The following is a 19,822-nucleotide window of genomic DNA, read 5'->3' on the forward strand; positions in this document are numbered from 1 at the left end:
GACTGGCATATACTGCAGGGGGAATTGTGAGCAATATCCCACAGAAGGCTGTAGAACTGGTCATACACTGGTAACTTTTTGGATTTTGCACATGGAGGTCATTGCTACATTTTTAACCCCTTCCTGACGCAGAAATTTTCAGTTTTTTCGTTCCCTGCCCTCCGGGAGCTATAATTTTTTTTATTTTTTTTATTTTTTTTTGTTGTTTTGCAGGACACTTTGCAGTTTCTAATAGTACCACTTAATATTGCATAGAATATAGTGGGAAGCTGGGAAAAAAAAGGGGGAAGTATTGGATCAAGTTTACAAGAGAGACCTGTAACATGACTAAGGCCTATTGCACACGACCGTATGGCTTTTTCAGTGTTTTGCTGTCCGTTTTTCTTCACGGATCCGTTGTTCCGTTTTTTGTTTCCGTTTTTCCGTATGGCATATACAGTATACAGTAATTACATAGATAAAATTGGGCTGGGCATAACATTTTCAATAGATGGTTCAGCAAAAAACGGAAAGGAAACGGAAGACATACGGATGCATTTCCGTATGTGTTCAGTTTTTTTTGCGGACCCATTGACTTGAATGGAGCCCCAGGAACGTGATTTGCGGGCAATAATAGGACATGTTCTATGTTAAAACGGAACGGAAAAACGGAATGCATACGGAGTGAATTCCGTTTTTTTTGCGGAACCATTGAAATGAATGGTTCCGTATACGCAACGCAAAAAACGGCCAGTAAACGGGGAAAAAAAACGGCCGTGTGCAGGAGGCCTAAGACAGCCCTCAGGGAATGGGCCACCTAATTTGCATACCTGAATAAAATTTATTTTCTCAGTAATAAAAAAAAATTAGATGGGAACCAAAAGACAAACGTTTGTGTCTTCACAGGTTTTTGTCTCCTACCAAGTGCTGGGAGTTGTTTGGTAGGCATAATTCACTTTGTAGGCAACCATTAAAGGATAGCTACAATTTTCTGAAACTTGGAGTGGTAGTGTCTTGGTAAAATTTCAGAAGTATTGACCAATGAGGGTCTGAGTGCTCAGCACTGCACAGGGTGTACAGGTCCATAGGAAGTCCATAGATTATTTCTAAATGTGTACACTGCTCACGCAGCGTTCCAAGGACAGGTGAGCGGAACTGAAAAGAAGAGGCACAGTGCTCAGCTAAACACCTCTGCCCCTTTGTTTTAGTGATCGGTGGGGGTCTCTGCACCCAGACCAACACTGATCAAAAGGTTCTGACATCACACATCTTAAATATATTACTTTGAGAAATGTTGAAAGGTGGGGACCAAGAGCTGTGCCCACCACTGTTCTCTAAAATGAAGACTCTCTATGAATCTGAACGCTTACTCTGCTCTCCAAGGAAACCAAAAACGAAGGGGCATAGTGCCAGTGTACTTCGTTTCACCGGTCCTCTAAAGATCAAAACGTCTGACAAAGTTTGCTAAAATGACAGGACCCTTTAAACACATGTTGTGGTACCCGTTTCTTCTTCTGCTGCTAGAAAACCTTACTCCTTCTCTCAACTTACCGTCTACATCAGACACAATCAGCATCTGTGGCTGAGAAAGACCTTCCTGTAAGTTGTAGAAATGCACAGTGCTATCAAATGTTATGAAGCCAATCTTTGTTCTTGAATCTCCACGTAACCTTAAAACAAAGGAGTAAAATAGTCAAACAGGTTATTACCCACATATTAATAACTATACAGCAAATGAAATTGTATACAAACTTGTCTGTTCATAGTATTGAAATATTACCATATTGATTGTATAGAGGGGTCTCATGGGTTACCTACACATTATGTAGGTAAGAGCAGACAGGTAACGCCAACACTGAGATATCAGTATGGATGGTACGTTGTATCCGATATTACACACAGGGAAAGGTAAGGGTCAGTTCACACTGAGTTTTTGGCGCAGATTTTGGAGCGTTTCTGCCTCAATCAGTTCCAAATCTGCTCCGAAAACGCCATATTTCAATGCCAAACATCACTGGCTTCTTTTTTACACGTGTAAAAAAGAAGCAGCATTTCCTATCTTGGGGTAGAATCGGCGCTGAATCTACCACTGAAATGAACAGGGAGCAGAAACAAACGGCTCCAAATAAGATCAAGCGTTTTTTTGTGCATTTTCCGCACTTTTTGGCGCAGATCTGCTTCAAAAACCTCAAGCTGAAAATTCAGCTTTGTATTAAACCCATTGGTTAAAAAAACAAGCGTGTATTCCGTGCTGAAAAAAAGACACGTTGATTTTTTTAAGCATGTTTTTCAAAATCATGTGAAGTGACCCTATTAAGGGTTCCTCAGCGAGGTTTACAGTCATTCAAATTGAGAACCAATGCCATACGTACTTGTCTAGATTATCCAAAAGTGACTGCGAGAAACACTGGAGATATCCCGACTCGACAGCATTGTATGATACATCCAGAACAAACAGATAAACTGCTGGAGGTGGAGGACGAAGCTATGGAGAAGATCACAAACAAGAATCATTTATAGAGAAGACAGACAAGGGGGGAGAATAGTCATGAAGGGAATTTTTTAAGTCAGTTTTGCAGGCATCCGCATGGCTGTAATTTGCAAATACCACAAAAAGCTAACACTTCTGTCTTGAGATGTTGCTCCACATTCTACACCACCTCTTTAATGAAGACTGTGACCATTTGTGTTACTTTAAAAAGTTGCAGTTGATAAATCTGGCGTAAATCAGCTTGAACGGATAACTACATCCACTTAACAAGACTGGAGTGAGGTGCAAAAACTGAAAGTTTAGCACATTTATTTTGGGCAAATAAACCAAAATAAATGTTTATTTGCCCAAAATAGACTGTGTAGACTGTATTATGTTCCCTTATAATATGGTTATAAGGGAAAATAATAGCATTCTTAATACAGAATGCTTAGTACAATAGTGCTGGAGGGGTTAAAAAAATAAAATAAATTTTTTAACTCACCTTAATCCACTTGGTCGTGCAGCCTGGCTTCTCTTCTGTCTTCTTCTTTGAAGAATAGGACCTTTGATGACATCACTGCGGTCATCACATGGTCCATCACATGATCTTTTACCGTGGTGATGGATCATGTGACGGACCATTTGATGAGCGTAGTGACATCACCACAGGTCCTTTTCCTGTGCAAGGCAAAGATGAAGATGAAGACAGAAGAGGCCGGGCTGCACGAACAAGTGGATTAGGGTGAGTTAAATTATTATTATTATTTTTTTAACCCCTCCAGCCCTATTTTACTATGCATTCTGTATTCAGAATGCTATTATTTTCCCTTATAACCATGTTATAAGGGAAAATAATAATAATAGGGTCTCCATCCCGATAGTCTCCTAGCAACCGTGCGTGAAAATCGCACTGCATCCCCACTTTCTTGCAGATGATTGCGATTTTCACACAGCCCCATTCACTTCTATGGGGCCTGCGTTTGCGTGAAAAACGCACAATATAGACCATGCTGTGATTTTCACGCAACGCACAAGTGATGCGTGAAAATCACAGCTCATGTGCACAGCCCCATAGAAATGAATGGGTCCGGATTCAGTGCGGGTGCAATGCGCTCACCTCACGCATTGCACCCACGCGGAAAACTTGCCCGTGTGAAAGAAGCTTAAGGGTTTAGTAAGAATTCCAGAATATGCTGCCACACTTTTTTTTATCTACGAAATTCTAGTGTTTTTTTTTAGTCACCCAATTTTTCTCCCCCTACAGTCTATGGGAAAACATTTAAGATTGGAAAAAAAAACAAACAAAAAAACAAAAACGGTGTAATGTCTAATACGAATACTTTTTTGCCTAAAAAAACACTGCAAAAAATGTCAGCCACCAAAAACATTAGGAAAAAAAAAAACAAGAAAAAAAATAAAAATGTCTGTGTGACACCAGCCTACTGGCCAAAAACGTTTGCAGTTACCAAATACTACTAACACCATAATGACACTGAATTAAACTTCTCTGCTTAGGAAGACGACCCCTTCACTAAACAAGGGAAATGTGCCATCACATGCTGCCCATTCATATGAATGGCCAACTATGTAATCTTTGGACATGACAGGCCTGCCAGGGTGGGAGCCACTTATTAATTCATTTGCATTTAATAATTTCTAATAGATTATAACAAAATGGAAAGGATGATTGACAGCATGCACCTATTACACAAAAACTCAGTCATCTTCATTCCATCCATGAAAGCAGACATGTTTTTATGGAATATAAACATTAAAACAAACCCAATTAAAGGTGTTATCCCATGAAAAACCTAGTAATGAATGTATAATCACTGGGGCCCCTACAATGCCTCTTGTTCTGGAGTAGTTTGGATGAAGTGATACTCATGCCTGCACCCTGCTGCTCTAGTCAAGGTTTATGGGATTGATGGGGGAAGAGGTTCTGAGTGGAACCCATATCTGGACATACGGACAAGTAACGGCCTGAGTAATGGAGCGATTATAGTAAAGAATTACAGGGGGGACAAGTTATATTTTCAAGTGTGACCGCTAAAATAAAACACTGTGCAATAATGTATTTAGCATTTCACATCTGGGTTAGTAATCCATACAAACCATATTTTAATTAGAATCCATCACTTTGCAGAAAGCAGATACAATATCATGCACAAGAGCTGGATTACAAGCAAGGTGAACACAATCTTACCATGTAATCCGATGAAGCAGTGAATTCCACTGAAGAGTTCAGCACCTCAGGTCGTTTATGTGGCTCCCCATAGGATCGAGTGACTGGATTGTACATAAACTCTTCTGGAACTTTGAATAAAAATATCACAGGTTATACTAAAAGGCAATAAAGGCCAAGTAAAAAAACAACAAGCAAATAGGGTGCTGGCACACAGTGCAGTTCTGACAAGCATTCGGGATGCAGTTTTCAATTCGGCCATTTTTGCAGCCTCGTTACACCCTGATGTTCTGCATAGTGGGAATGACTTAAGTAATTTCCGCTAGCTACAATAAAAAACGGCATCCTGAATGCATGTCAGAACTGCACTGTGTGCCAGCACCATAACTGAGGCCCTGAAGGTTCACACAGGACAATGATGGGGGGTAATTATCAGGAAAGAACATTCCTGATAACTGCCCTGTGTAAAGGTGGCGTCCATCACCCGATAAACGAGCAAGCATTTAGTCATCGGGTGAAAGCATTGCTGGCGTGGGTCACCTACATCATCATTTCTGGGCAGGCGATTGTACTGACTCTAAACAGTGGTTCTCTATGGAAATGAGCGATCACAGCAGCCATTTCTTGTCCCCATACAGTGGAAGTGATTGCTGCATGTAAATGCAGCTCTCACCTCCTCTGATGAGCAGGCAGTTATCGGTAATGAACGGTTCCCAGTGTCGGCCTGGGTAAAGGCGCCTTTAAATTCAAGTCCGAAATAGCTGCAGGAGGCTGGAAGTCGCTTTATGTGTAGAGGACAGGACATCCTTTATGGTCCTGTACAGTACACACAGCGTAAGAGTCGCCCTCACCTGGTGTTCAGCAGGGCAGCCAACAGCAGAAAAGAACGCGTAGTACCGCACTGTACAGAGGCGCTTCTAGACAATCACTGCATGTACTACAGTAATCTACTTGCCAAAATGCTGTGTACTAGTTTATTGGAATTTTCAGAGTGATATTCCAGCCAAAGAAATGAGTCAAAGACTGGCATTGTCTGCGGTGCCGAGCTTACAAAAGCCCATTGTAATCTGGAAATCTTGAAATCCTATCCAAGGGTTGGACCAAATCCGTGATATGGAAAACAGGACGGATAAACCTCAAGCAAAGGGCAAATTTGTCTATTCTGCAGAGTATTTTAATTAGCATTAAATATAATGATGATCATACTTACCATCGTTCACCCTGTAACAAAGATTACACTTCCACCTTCTCTGGTCAATAAAAGATACAAAGGGATTGATGTATGTCCTGCAGCTCCTGCATCGCACAATGGAGCTTGGGGATATAGTGGGGATACGCTAAATAATACAAACAAGACAATGCATTAGAGGGCTTTCTGGGATCAGAATATTGGTGGCCTATCCCCAGAACAGGCTTTTAGTATCAGATTGGTGGGGGGTTTCACTGCTAACACCCCTGCCGATCAGCTTGACGAGACCTCTACATGGTTTACATTTGTCCATCTACCTGCGCGATATCTACTTACAATAGCCGAGGTGCAGGCGATTGCAGCCTTATCCCATTCCCTTGAAATCGATGACCCTGACTTATGCTGTACCACCTCACACCACTAACCTGTGGAGGCACAGTCAGATCCCCACCAATTTGATAGCGATGGCCTTTCAACATAAATACTTAGAGACCCATACAATTTATTTAAAGGGTCATTCTGGTAATTGAAATTATTTTGTATGCATGGGATAAGGGTCAACTATTAGATTGGTGGGGATTCTAACACTGGGACCCCCACCAATCACAAGAACAGGGGCCCAGCACACCACAGGGCCCCCAAAATGATAGTGGTAGGTCAAGCATGCACACTACAGCTCCATTCATCTGTTATATATGCCTGAGCAGTGTACTTGGCTATCTCCGTTGGTCCCATAGAGATAAATGCAGCGCATTGCACATGTTCAACCTGCTGCTCCATTCATTGGTAAGTCCCCCACCAAACAGACATTTATCCCCTATTCTACTTCAAATTACCGGAATACCCCTTTAAAGGGAACCTGTCACCGGGATTTGATGTATAGAGCTGAGGACATGGGTTGCTAGATGGCCGCTAGCACATCCGCAATTCCCAGTCCCCATAGCTCTGTGTGCTTTTATTGTGTAAAAAAAAAAAAAGATTTGATTCATATGCAAATTACCCTGAGATGTGTCCTGTACGTGAGACGAGTCCAGCGTGAAGGAGCCCACCACCGCCCCGCATCCTCAGAATCTCCTCCTTATTCCCAGACGTCAGAAAGCCAGAGCGCCGTAATCTCGCGATGCACAAGCTAGCGCATGCGCAGTCCCTTCCCTGAGGCTGATGCCAGCACATGGAAGGAACACTATGATGACACTGCGCATTGCGAGATTACAGCGCTCTGGCTTTCTGACGTCGGGGAGCAAGGAGGAGATTCTGAGGATGCGGGGCGGTGCTGGGCTCCTTCACGCTGGACTCATCTCACATACAGGACACATCTCGGTAATCTGCATATGTATCAAATTGTTTTTGTTTTTTTTACACAATAAAAAGCACACAGAGCTATGGGGACTGGGTATTGCGGATGTGCTAGCGGCCATCTAGCAACCCATGTCCTCAGCTCTATACATCAAATCCCGGTGACAGGTTCCCTTTAAGTCTATACATAAAAATAACAAACCTGACATTCCGGATTATCAAGAAATCCTTACCGGCTTGCTTTTAAAAGGATGAAGTAGTAATCCAAGGGGGAGCTTTGCTTTGTTCAAAAGAGCTTGAGTCTGTGGAATATTTGTGAGGGTGCACCTAAAAAACCTGTAGAGAGAGAGAGAGAGAACTTGGCCTGATGCTAGACTTTGTTTTAGCAGTAAAAACACCACAAATGGAGAATTTACTAAACTAAATGTGTCAGCATCCTGGTTTAATTGGTGCATTAGACACTATTTGTGCCTCTTGCAACAAGGGCACGGCTTACTGAGAATGGGGCATGGCTTAACATGCAATAATGGGCACCAAAATTGTAGCGAGATCAAAATGTCTCAAATGGGCACCAAATGTATCATCCAGCATGAGCTACTTTGGGAAATTTTGTACATCTTTAGACTGCCTGCCTAAGTTTACAATGTCCAAATATTAGACAGGATTAGTAAATCCGCCCCAGTGTATACTCAGAAAGGTATCTAATTGGTTTATATGTACAACAATAACCATATAGTAGGAAAGCATTCATTTAGCTAAATGCAAGTAATAAGAACCAGTGTCTCTCCACCAGGCATGATAGCAGTAGAAGCTCTCCAGTCCCCTGAAAACTCTGAGGTTGTCATCAATGGCAAACGATGATGTTCTGCGATAAAAGCAGATTCTGCATCAGAGTTTGCAGGGGGACTGGAAAGCGCCTACTGCATAGTGCAGAGACACACAGTACCAACACCAGATGTCATGGCGCGGGGCACCATTAGATACCATGGTCAACATCTGATATTCCTGGAAGGAACATTGACCAGCCTCCAGTATGTCCAGGACATTGTGGAAGCAGTCCTACTCAGATGTGGTGTTCCAACAAAATAACGCCCTCCCACACAGTGCCTACGTTACACAATGTGCTCTTCAGGGTCTCTTGCAGCTTCCCCGACTAGCTCAACTGCCAGACCCCTCCCGCATCGAGAATGTTTGGGACTGGATGGGGCACACCACTTTTTTTGGGGCACTTTGCAATGAAATTTTGCTACCAATCTCCTCAAATGAGTTGCCCTTTCCGGTTATGTTAGACAGTCTATGCCACTGCTTTGCCGAAAACTAGGTAACAACAGATATGGCTGCAAAACTAAGCCACTTTGTGGTACCCGTGGTTGCCACTTTGTGGCATAATAATGGTTTTTACCCCCCCTTCCCCCGAAAGATAGGTGAAAACTAACCATGTACAGACTGAAAGAAAATAGTAACTGATGTGCATGTACATTTTGGAGGCACATGCCTGCGGGTGAAACGCTAAGGAAAACAATTACAGGACTGCTATTCACAATGGTCCCTGGGGTGAGAGCTCAGGGAGCCGCAGCTAACAGCACAGATATAACTCCGCACATGTTACCTACTCTGAATTGCAGTTTAGTTTTTTAAGGTCTGCATTGAGATTTGGAGCTGGAGGTGGCAAAGACGACACAGGAAGAACATTACGGTCCTGTATAAGGTTCACAGGTCGGAGACTCTCTGGCTGCTGGGCTTGCTGTAGACTTAATCCTGCTAGGGAAGCTGGTAATTGATTCATGCCACCGTATTGCTAATACACATGGGAAATAAGAGAAAAATACATTTAATTATTTCAACAGAATTTCCCAGCAGATTACATTTACACACAATATATATATACAAGTATGTGGACATCTGAACATCACATCCATAGTTGCTTGCGGAACATGAAAAGTATACCCTTCTCTGCTCAAGTCAAGCGTTTAACTCATGTGTTTACCCATCTCTACTGCTATACAGTTCAGTGGTGACATGCTTTACACCACAACAGTTAACACTTGGCATTGAGTTCTCTGACTACTCCAGCAATGAAAACCCAACCAAAGATTATCCCAACAAAAACTTGTGATAAGCAATTTTCATGTGCTTCAGCACCACGGTCCAGCTTTCTAAGCTTCAGGTGACTACTACTTCAAGCCTAAGGGTCCATTCACACGTCCGTAGTGTATTGCGGATCCGCAATACACCCGGCCGGCACCCCCATAAAAATACCTATTCTTGTCCGCAATTGCAGACAAGAATAGGACATGTTCTATTTTTCTCCGCAGCCGCGGACCGGAAGATCGGCGGTGCGCTTCGGAAATACTGTCCGCATCCATTCCGTCCCCATCGAGAATGAATGGGTCCGCACCCGTTCCGCAATTTGTGGTATAATATGTGGTATACTTTTTTTTCTAATGTATTATTGTCTTTTTTAGGCTACTTTCACACTGGCGTTTATCTTGTTCCGGCAGGGGAACAGCCTGCCGGATCCGTACTACTGTGTACACCCCACGCAGCGGTTTTTGTCTGGCCGCCTATCGCCATATTTGCAGTGCTCTGGCTGGATCCACGCCGCTCCCCATTATAGAAAATGGGGCCGGGCGGACTTCTGGCAGCACACGGTTGTACACTGTAGTACCGATCCTCTGTCGGAACAGCCTGCCAGAACAAGTAAACGCCAGTGTGACACTGGCCTTATATGAAAGTCAATGGAAAACAGATGCAATTGTATGCCTATACAGGGGCATCAGTCTGAGGTGTACTTAGATGTCATAACGGGACAGAAATTTTACAAATGTGGTTTCATAGAACTAGTGCCAACAATATTTTATGGATATCACATACCTATATGCACGTCAGAGGTTTTGGATGCCTTTACACAATAGAGGAAAGTCAGCCAAACCCCCCACCACTTCCAATGAATCTGACGAGTCCCACTCTCCCACAATGGCATATGTTGGGAGAAAGAAGAACTGCGTATGCTTGACTTCAGGAGGCCCAATACTTAGCTCCCACAGGAGATAAGCTGGTTTCAGATGAGTCTGGCAATGGAATATAACCCCCACCCTGTTGAAAACACGTGTACTGTGTCATGTATGCAGATGTACAGGGGAAATCAGGAGGCTGAGCAAATCTGCATGGCCACCCCTGGACTATTTCAGCCTAACCAGTAATGGTGTCCACATTATTTTGATCAATTGACAATGCAGTAAAGATATTTACAGCAGAAATATGGAAAGTCTGAACGGTTTGCAATAAAGCAGGACAACTCATTGAATATGCAGCAGGACAGCCAACTAGGAGGAAAGGAAACCTACTAAAGAAGTGCGAGGAGAAACTACTGGACTTGGATGCACGTAAAACATATGGCTTGTAAAGAGCAAAAAAACAGACTGACAACCAACCTGGTGACTACTCGGTCATGTACTACTGTCGGCATAGACCCTTTTTATGTAGTATATGATCAAATCTTTGACAGAAAAACATTTCTAGATGATGTAACTTTAATAGGCAATGTCGGCCTACTACTGAAGACTCATCGTTTGGCCTGGATTATCTGCATAATCCATAACCAAGGATCAAAACCATATGACCATATGCCTCTGGACCATGTAATGACAGGACACTCGGGAACACGTTACTTTGGAAAGGCAGTACAGGCACTACTGGGGTCCATTTATTAAGACCAGCGTTTTAGATGCCGGTCTCAATAACACTTGTGCTGGCAGTGGATCCGGCGAAGTTATGTAGAGGCAGTGGCCTCTACAAAACTTCGGCGCATCCACCACCGGTCTAAATGTAAGACAGCTTCCTTACTGGCTTAAAGTTTACAGGCCTACCGGCCCCGCCCCCTTCCCCGCCATGCCCCCTTTTTTAGACCTGGTGTGAGCAGGGAATAGTCGCAGAAAGCAGCATCAAATTTGTGTGCTGCAATCTCTGCAACAGATATACGTCAGAAAACTGGCGTAAGTCTGATAGTAAATGACTCCCTACATGTATGTAACTCCACAAAAATAGAAGTTTGTACCAATAAACTTTAATGGGATACAGACAATGCCATCGAACCCATAAACAGTCCTTACAGGAGCATACTGTGGATAGTTCGGCTGATGAACAGGAGTACTTGACTGGGAGCTGTGGGGACTTGCTGCATTCTGATACCCTGGCTGGAGAGCTGGGTATCCATGACCAAATGGTTTGGATAGTCTAGATGCAGAATTAACGGGAGGCTGGATGTTTGCTGCTGCAGGAGTCTCTAGAAATAGGCAAAAATCAGAAAAACTTTTAGTGACAAAACCAAATAAAGAGGTCAATGAAATGATTCACGTGGCTGACACTTTGGAGAAAGAGTTTCACCTGTGTATCCTCCTCCTTCCAACACGTCAAAATTTCTTGGCTCGGATGATGCACTGCTGGTGGTGGAGGAACTTTCATCAATGCCTTAAAAAAAAAAAAAAAAAAAAAATGAATAAAAAACACACACACACACACAATCTAACAAGACCACAAACCACACGCAAAACAGATCAACTTTCTAACTGTAGATGGATTTTATTTATTTTTTTGAGCCGGTGATATAATTTGCATTCATTAACCAACTTCTGTTTGCTTATAAAAGATACCATGATATTAACGGATACCGTTATACAGTACACATTGCACAATTATGCAACCTTCAAGAGTCACTGTACTTTCACACAATTTCATTTCATTTAATAGAGAATGGTGTAACTGGCAAATTTCTAAATCACTTCATTTAAAAAATCTGCCTGCATCTACCTGAAAAAAAAAACAAAAAACTGCAAAGTCTTGGCCACTAGGGGTCTCACTTCCACCTAAGTTGCTGTCCATTGCTTGTCAGGCAAGGTCCATCCCTGGTAAGGTAGAGTTCACATCACCATTATTTTTCCGTCAGAAGAACAGGAAAATAAAGGGGAAAAAAAAATAAAAAATATCCTGTGCATCAGTTTTGCAAATTTGAGCCATTTATTTTTCTGTTCTTCTGACATCATATCCTGGCCGTATGCCATCATTGTGAGATGGGGCTACCTCTTTAAAATAGCTCTTACAGTCATCTAGCCTCTATCTAGCTGGACAATTTCTGAACTTCCATAGGCAGAGTGGTTAAAGGTAATACTAGTTGATCACAGCACTCTGTCTGTTCTAGCTGGTGTGGGTGCTCGACAATTCAGACAGCACTCCAATTTTTTATTGGCCGGACATGGTGGTACACAAAGCAACGTTTCGGGCACATAGGGTGCCCTTCATCAGGCAAAAGAGTGTCCACTCGACCAGGGAAGGAGCCGGCTCCTGATGAAGGGCACCCTATGTGCCCGAAACGTTGATTTGTGTACCACCATGTCCGGCCAATAAAAATCTATTAAGCATCATAAAAAATTGGAGTGCTGTCTGAATTGTTTGACACAGAGTGGTTAAAGGGTTATTTTTTTAATTTTAATTTTTATCTCAGACACTGATGGCATGCGCTTCCCACCATTGGGACCCTCTGCTATCTCCAGAATGGGGTCCGCCAAGTAAAGGAGAGCATACCACACATGCGTAGAATGCTCTCCATTCACTGCTATGGAAACTCTGAAAATAGCCGACCAAGCGGTCTGCCATCAATGTCTGAGATGGGGATACCCTGTTCAATGGAAGTGTTACTTCATCCTGTGAAGATACACAAAGGGATATGTAGTACTTAGTAGTGTACGGGAAAATAACATAATACAGAGCGCACCTTTCCCTTTGAATATCAGGCAATATATACGGATACTACAAGTCCCATATGGCCCCTTTACAGAAAAGATTGTGCATCTCAATGGGTATTACTCTGCTGCAAGACTGAAAAATGAATGAGCCACTGAAGAGGGAGCCTGGTCGGCTCGAAAACGCGTCTGGAGAATGTGCTATGGAGCCATTTATATAGGCGGCAATCTACCCGACATTAATAGTGTAGGCAGCCATATAAAACTAAACCCATCACCACAAGGCTCACCTTTGTAAGACCTAGTATTAACTATTAGGACTATTTTACTGGACATTTTCAGGATATATGGTATGTTTTATCAGCTATTTTATGGATTCCACTTGGCCATAGCACTACAAGCGTGACCGCGAGGGCTCCGCTGAAGACCAGGATTGTGCTACCCGTGTTCATCGTTATTAGGATTGTGTGTAAATAGGTTTTCATAGTGTATTTCCAGGAGATATTATTTCTCCAATAAATTTATACTGCAGTGGAAGGGGATTATTATTTTCTCCTGGTTACTCGGTATAATGTGAACATGTAATCTAGTTTCCACTCTCCAATAAGTCAGCCACCCGATTTTTTTTATCAAAACTAAAAAAGGAGAACATCCCTATAATGACAAGGTGGAGGCTTTCAGCATCTTATAACGGAGCTCAGCAAACGCAGAGGTTTTAAAACAGTACCTGGCACTTCTGGCAGACAGCAATAATAAAAGAAAAAAAGCAAGTAAAAATATACACATGTATATATACAATCATATCCATAATCCTGGACAAAGAGGTAGCCACCTCCGCAATACATCTTACCCAAGTCCATGGGATTCCCATGGACTTTATAATCATATAAAATGATGCTAGAAAGGGGAAACTAATACAACCATATACACAATCATGCCCACATGTAAAAATATGCTGCTACAATTTCTATTAAGCCGATTTCTGTTCACTTTCCATGACAGCCCTCAGCACACGCCCAGAGGAAAAAGGAAGGAAAGCAGGAAAGCTGCAAAAGGCTCTCAAGTGAATCTGCATTATGAAGGCATGATTTAATACGGATGCGCACGCATACATTCACTGAAAAGGCCATGCCTGCAATTACAGAAGTCTTTCCCAGGCTCCTGAATGGTGACTCTACCAAGTTAGGCTCCTTTCACATTAGCAGGCTCCGGCAGGGGAATTTATAGTGAATGGGGCCGGAGCGGCAGCACACACAGGCTAGCGTTAGTACGGATCCAGTAGGCTCTGCCGGACACTGCTAATGTGAAAGTAGCCTTAGGCCTCACGCACACAGCCGTTGTTTTGTTCCGCATCAGAGCCACAGTTTTGGCGGCTCGGATGTGGACCCTTTCACTTCAATGGGGCAGCAAAAGATGCGGACAGCACTCTGTGTGCTGAAAGAAAGGTTGTTCAGAAGCAGCACATCAAACGGCTAGTGTAGAGCGGTAATGGAGGTCATGCAGCAGCTGGGCAAGGGACCACAGATCCAGAGTGATCCAAAGAACGTGTAGAAAGAGTAGAGGGCCACAGCAGCATATCCAAAAAATTATTCTTTATTGATCAATTACCGCATGACACGGCATAAAAAGTAGCAGCAACGTTTCGGCTAAGGTTAGCCTTTGTCAAGCTTGACAAAGGCTAACCTTAGCCGAAACGTTGCTGCTACTTTTTATGCCGTGTCATGCGGTAATTGATCAATAAAGAAGAATTTTTTGGATATGCTGCTGTGGCCCTCTACTCTTTCTACAAGCACTCTGTGTGCTGTCCACATCCGTTGCTCTGTTCCGTGGTCCGCAAAAAAAAAATATAACCCGTCCTATTCTTGTCCGCGCATTGCGGACAAGAATAGGCAGTTATATCAATGGCTGTCCGTGCCGATCCACATATTGCGGAACGCACACGGAGGCCATCCGTGTTTTGCAGATCCGCGATTTGCGAACCGCAAAACACACAACGGTCGTGTACATGTTGCCTTATGCAGTGAAAGATTGGCTGCTAAGAACTCCAGGGAGCGGTAATAGCAGCCACATGGTCACCCAGCTTTGTGATAAAAAGAAATAAGCCTTGCTTCTAAATATCGAAATATAATTGCATATGATAAAAGACCATGTAACAGTTATGCTTAAAATGGGTTATCCAAGTTGTATAATGCCCCTCCATATGCCCAGGCCCCTCACACAGATGCTGCTTACCTCGCTCCCCGGCACCAGCGTCGCTTATCGGACCAGCTCAGCCGGTGATGCTAGGGAGGCTCGTTCCCGTCGCGGCCTGTTATTGGCTGCCCCCCCGTAGCCAGATGTTTTAATCTACGCGGCGAGGAGACGCAGCAGCGGTCGTGCCGGCGTCAGCAGTGACACGAGTGCTGGGGAGCGAGGTAAGTACAACCTCTGTGAGGGGCTCAGACATATGTGGGGGGCCTTATGGAACTTGAACCACCATAGACTTTAAGCATAGAAGTCAGGAAAAGCTAGGGGGATCAACCTCCTCTTGGAGATGCAATGGCATCCATACTGGATTTTTCTAGACTAAGACTTGGCAAATTGGGATTTCTGCCAAATAAATTCCATCGTTATTCAAGGTGGTGGGGAAGTCTTGTAATGGTGGATACAAACAATAGCGTATAAAGTGTATAAAATGCCAGCTATGGTTAGCCTGCTAGCACCATCATGCCAACATCCAGTAGAATAGGTAAGAAGATATCACAGGCTCCTGAGATTCCCTTGAACTTCAGCCCCAATAACACTGCAGTATGTCAGACACAGCCATGCCACGTTAATGATTAGGATTGTAAAAAGCTAAAGCAGACCTGCTTCCTCATCATCCTCCTCCTCTTCCTCATCATCTGAGCTGGATGACAAGGGAGTCGGTGCAAAGTTAGCTTGATTATTGACATATCCATCATACTGCATGCCTGTAAATCATAGAAAGCACAAGAAAAGTCAGAAAGACAAGAAATCACCCCATCCTGTGTAAAGGACAGAAGGCTCACACAAGTCAGGACTTTAAGATGACATTCAAAACCATGCAGCAGTGTGACTGGAGCACCCCGATGCCACAATTAAAACGGGTTGCCTGACCAAGTACATTTTATTGTATTTTTTAAAGGCTCAGAATGGTGTAAAATGATAAATTAAAGGGGTTGTCTCACGTCAGACATAGGGGGCATATCGCTAGGATATACCTCCAATGTCTGATAGGGGTGGGAGTCATGGGACCCACACTTACCTTTAGGACAGAGCCTGCAAATAAAGGAGGGTACACCACCTATGCGTATCCGCCTTCCATCAATTCCTAAGGGAGCGCCGAAAATAGCCAAGTGGTAAGCTCGGCTATTTTCGGCAGGCCCATTGAAATGAATTGGAAGCGCAGCCATCGCTTCATTGACTTCCATGCGCTCCCATAGGAATGAATGGAGGGTGGCCACGAATGCACGGTGCACCCTCCACTTTACGGGCTCCGTTCTAAAGATAGGTGCGGGTCCCAGAGGTGGCAATATGCCCCAAATGACTGAGGCAACCCTGCCGATCAGCTGTTTGAAGAGGAGACAGCGCTCCATGCTCCTCCATAGCAGAGGCAGCGCAGTGCAATTACAAGTACTCGCTCCATTCAAGTCCACCGCCGAGACATGGGCAGTGTAATCAGGCGAAGCCTCTTCTTCAAACAGCTGATTTATTAGGCCTCTAGTGCTATGAGGATGTCACCATTGCTCTTGTTGTACCCAAGCATTTCTGTGGTCAACACCTTACACACTACATTGCTACTGCCTGGCCCTGTCAATCAAAGCATGCCGCAGAAATGAGTAGAGCTTGGGTGAAACAAGACCAATGGTGACACCAGCATTGCACCAAATTTGACATACTAAGAAAAAGTATAACTCTAGAACTAAGAAAAAGAAAAACAGAATGTTAATCAGGTGATCCACAGCTATGTATCTATGCAATTCCCTTAAAAAAAAACAAAAAAAAAAAAAACACTAAATTAAATATATACATTGTCTTCATATCAATTAGTCCTAAAAGGGATACCCTGGACAAAAAGTAGAAACTCCAGCTACTTCCAGAAGTGGAGGCAGCCATCCTACCTACATGGTCCCCACCAACTGGAGGATCTAGCCTGCTTGTACATTCAGCTCCAAGGCTGGTCACAACCGCAGCCAGGCTTCAGAAGTGGATAGCCAGAAGACAGATATGGATTCCATGATCAGTGGGGCGCGCCTACACTCCAGGAAACAGCTGGGTTTTCGGCGTTAGCACTGCCACTTTAATAAAGACTGGTCACAAGCATGCATAGATCTAGTCAGAGAGAGCAGTGCATGCAGGACACCATTCAGCATTCATAAGTAACACGCTCCCATAACTTGGGCTATCAATATTAAATTAGATCCGCATAAGGGTAATAGAAGGCACAGGAATAAGAAGAATCAAATGTGTCTTTCCAGGAAGAACGGAGTTATCGATTTGTTCTCTTCAAGCACACCGATATCTCCCTATCCACACATACAGTATTTGCCAGCATTTTTTTTGCATCTAGATGGAAATTAACGTGTACAATGCTGCTGTTCCATTAAAGGGGTTTTCCGAGATATTAAAGCTGATTACACTGCAAGGAGGAGCATGGAGCGCCGCCTCCTCTTCAAACAGCTGATCGGCAGGGTTGCCAGGTGTTGGGCCCCCGCTGATCAGATATTGATGACCTATCCTAATATATTGCCTGCACAACCTCTATAAAGGAGTTGTCTCACCTCAGTCATTGGGGGAAATATTGCCACCTCTGGGATCCGATCGTGGGGATCCAACACCCAGGACCCCCGCCAATCAGCTGATTTTCCCGCAGCTTTGCCTAGGTCATATTACGTTTTGTTCATCGTCACACAGCCAAGGCGCAGCTCAGACCCACCGAAGTGAATGGGGCTGAGCTGTGATACCAAGCACAGCCGCTATACAATGGATGGCACTGTGCTTAGCGAGCTTAGAGAAAGCCGTGGCGCTACTGCGAGAATTGGTGCCTTCTCAAACAGCTGATTGGCGGGGGTCCCGGGTGTCAGACCCCCCACTGATCAGCTATTGATGGCCTAACTAAAGCATAGGTCATCAGTTAAAGAAAATGTGTCATCAGAAAATGACCTATTCTTTAAATCGTGTTTTTATGTTTAACATATTTTTAAAGACTTTTTAATGTTATTTTTTTCCATTTTTATCCATACAATCCTGCAGTTTTCACAATGGCCACTAAGCCTAATAACAGGCACCACTTCTTGGTCTGTACAGATGACTTTACTGCAGTTAACTGCTTATCTATACACAGAGGTAATACCATTACAGGCAGGATTAGAATGACAGATAAAGCCTGTATTACACTGCCCGATTGTTTGCAGGTGGCATATTGTGGTGTCTAATAATGATCTGCCGCCAGCATACCACTATACAGTATGGGGATGAGTGATGCCATAGCGATCGCTCCTCCCCACACTGTGGAGGAGACCGCTGCATGTAATAGCAGCAGTCTCCTCCGCTAGTGAGCAGGCGATTGCTGGGAGGGAATGCTTTCCTCCTGACAATCGTCTGCTACATCCAGCTCTGTAATACAGCCTTAAGACAGGATCCACCATTTACAATAGGTGATATCACAGCTTATCTTCTCCCTCCTGACCTCTGCACAGGTCACAGAACAGGTCTAGAAAACTCCCACAGAAGTCAATGAGGTCCTCTCCTGACCATTGTGTCTACAGCCCATGGGGCTGCCGTAAAGTAATTTTCTTAACGCTTTCTAAACGCTGTTAAGAAGAACTCAGGCAAGATGGCCGCCCCATAATCATGTTCAGGAAATAGAATTTAAAAAAATCTGTAATCAGAAAATAAAATAAAAAAATTCTCAGAAAACCCCTTTAACTTTTCTCAACAATTCTACACGGGGACTATTTTCCACAGTGTAACAATATTTGTATTAAAGGGTTTACAGAATGATCTGGCAATGGTCATAGCTATGTGCACAGCAGGCTCTACATTTTGCAATCTCCAAGCCTCAGTTACACCTAAAAATTAGTGTTGAGCGAACTTGTGTTTTAAGTTCTGCGTCCAAAGTTCGGGTTATCGAAGAATCCCGTTATGGATTCCAAATTCTGCTATGGTCCGTGGCAGCGGAATCCATAACGGGATTCTTCGATAACCCGAACTTTGGACGCAGAACTTAAAACACAAGTTCGCTCAACACTACTAAAAATCCTTTTGCGTTTGTTAGGAAGGTTACCTTGCTGTACGGACGGTTGAGGTTTATGCGCAGAAGCCAGCGGAGACGGGGACCCCGAAGACTGGTTTCCAGAAGGGGGATAGGTTGCAACTGAGTTAGAAGCGGATACAGCTGGACTAGGTCGTCCTATATCTGATGTCTGTCCTGCAAATGCAGGTGACCCTGAGGGGGAAAAAAAAAAAAAAAAAAAAAAAAAAAAAAAAAAAAAAAACACATTAGAGTCTTCAAAACCCGAAATATGATAGCCATTTCATCTCCTATCAACTCCTCTGCCCCGCCGCTGTATTCAACTGCAGAGCTGCAGGTCTAGTCGCAAATGGCGGCAAGACTAAAAAGTCTTGTCGCTATTTGTAAATTCTAAGTCGCATTGGTGACCATTTTGGTCGCCATCTGGAGCCCTGAGATGTCTTTTTTCTGCCCTAACAAACAATGTAACTAAGTTACTATGGGAACGGCGCATACTTGACCCCCCCCCCCCCTTATCATGGTCAGACCCCCAGCGATCATACATTTATCACCCATCTCATGAACACGTGATAAATGTTTGTAGGCCAACCCTTTTAAGCCATGTTCAAATGTTAAAGGGGCCGACTTTCGAAAAATATTTTACAGCACCTGGATTTTTGCCCCAAAAGACAAACTTTTTTTTACCCCAAAGTGGGCGAAAAATGCCCCT

At 43.6% G+C, this 19,822-nt stretch overlaps 1 protein-coding gene across 2 annotated transcripts in view; it reads right to left on the reverse strand.

Annotated features, from left to right (window-relative positions):
* Nucleotides 1-19,822, reverse strand: part of SEC24B (SEC24 homolog B, COPII coat complex component) — a 75,145-nt gene that overhangs the window by 46,355 nt on the left and 8,968 nt on the right. Inside the window, exons 3-12 of one of the 2 annotated variants that reach the window (XM_040418378.1) lie at nt 19,147-19,308; nt 15,707-15,811; nt 11,509-11,592; nt 11,235-11,407; nt 8,736-8,920; nt 7,356-7,458; nt 5,848-5,974; nt 4,659-4,768; nt 2,352-2,464; nt 1,531-1,649 (exon numbers count right to left, since the gene is read on the reverse strand). In XM_040418378.1, the coding sequence (XP_040274312.1) occupies nt 1,531-1,649; nt 2,352-2,464; nt 4,659-4,768; nt 5,848-5,974; nt 7,356-7,458; nt 8,736-8,920; nt 11,235-11,407; nt 11,509-11,592; nt 15,707-15,811; nt 19,147-19,308 (1,281 nt within the window). The remainder of the gene's footprint in view (nt 1-1,530; nt 1,650-2,351; nt 2,465-4,658; nt 4,769-5,847; nt 5,975-7,355; nt 7,459-8,735; nt 8,921-11,234; nt 11,408-11,508; nt 11,593-15,706; nt 15,812-19,146; nt 19,309-19,822) is intronic. The other variant, XM_040418379.1, reaches the window with a different exon arrangement.

Source organism: Bufo bufo, chromosome 2, assembly GCF_905171765.1.
Source record: "Bufo bufo chromosome 2, aBufBuf1.1, whole genome shotgun sequence".
In the NCBI taxonomy this organism is placed as follows: Eukaryota; Metazoa; Chordata; class Amphibia; order Anura; family Bufonidae; genus Bufo; species Bufo bufo.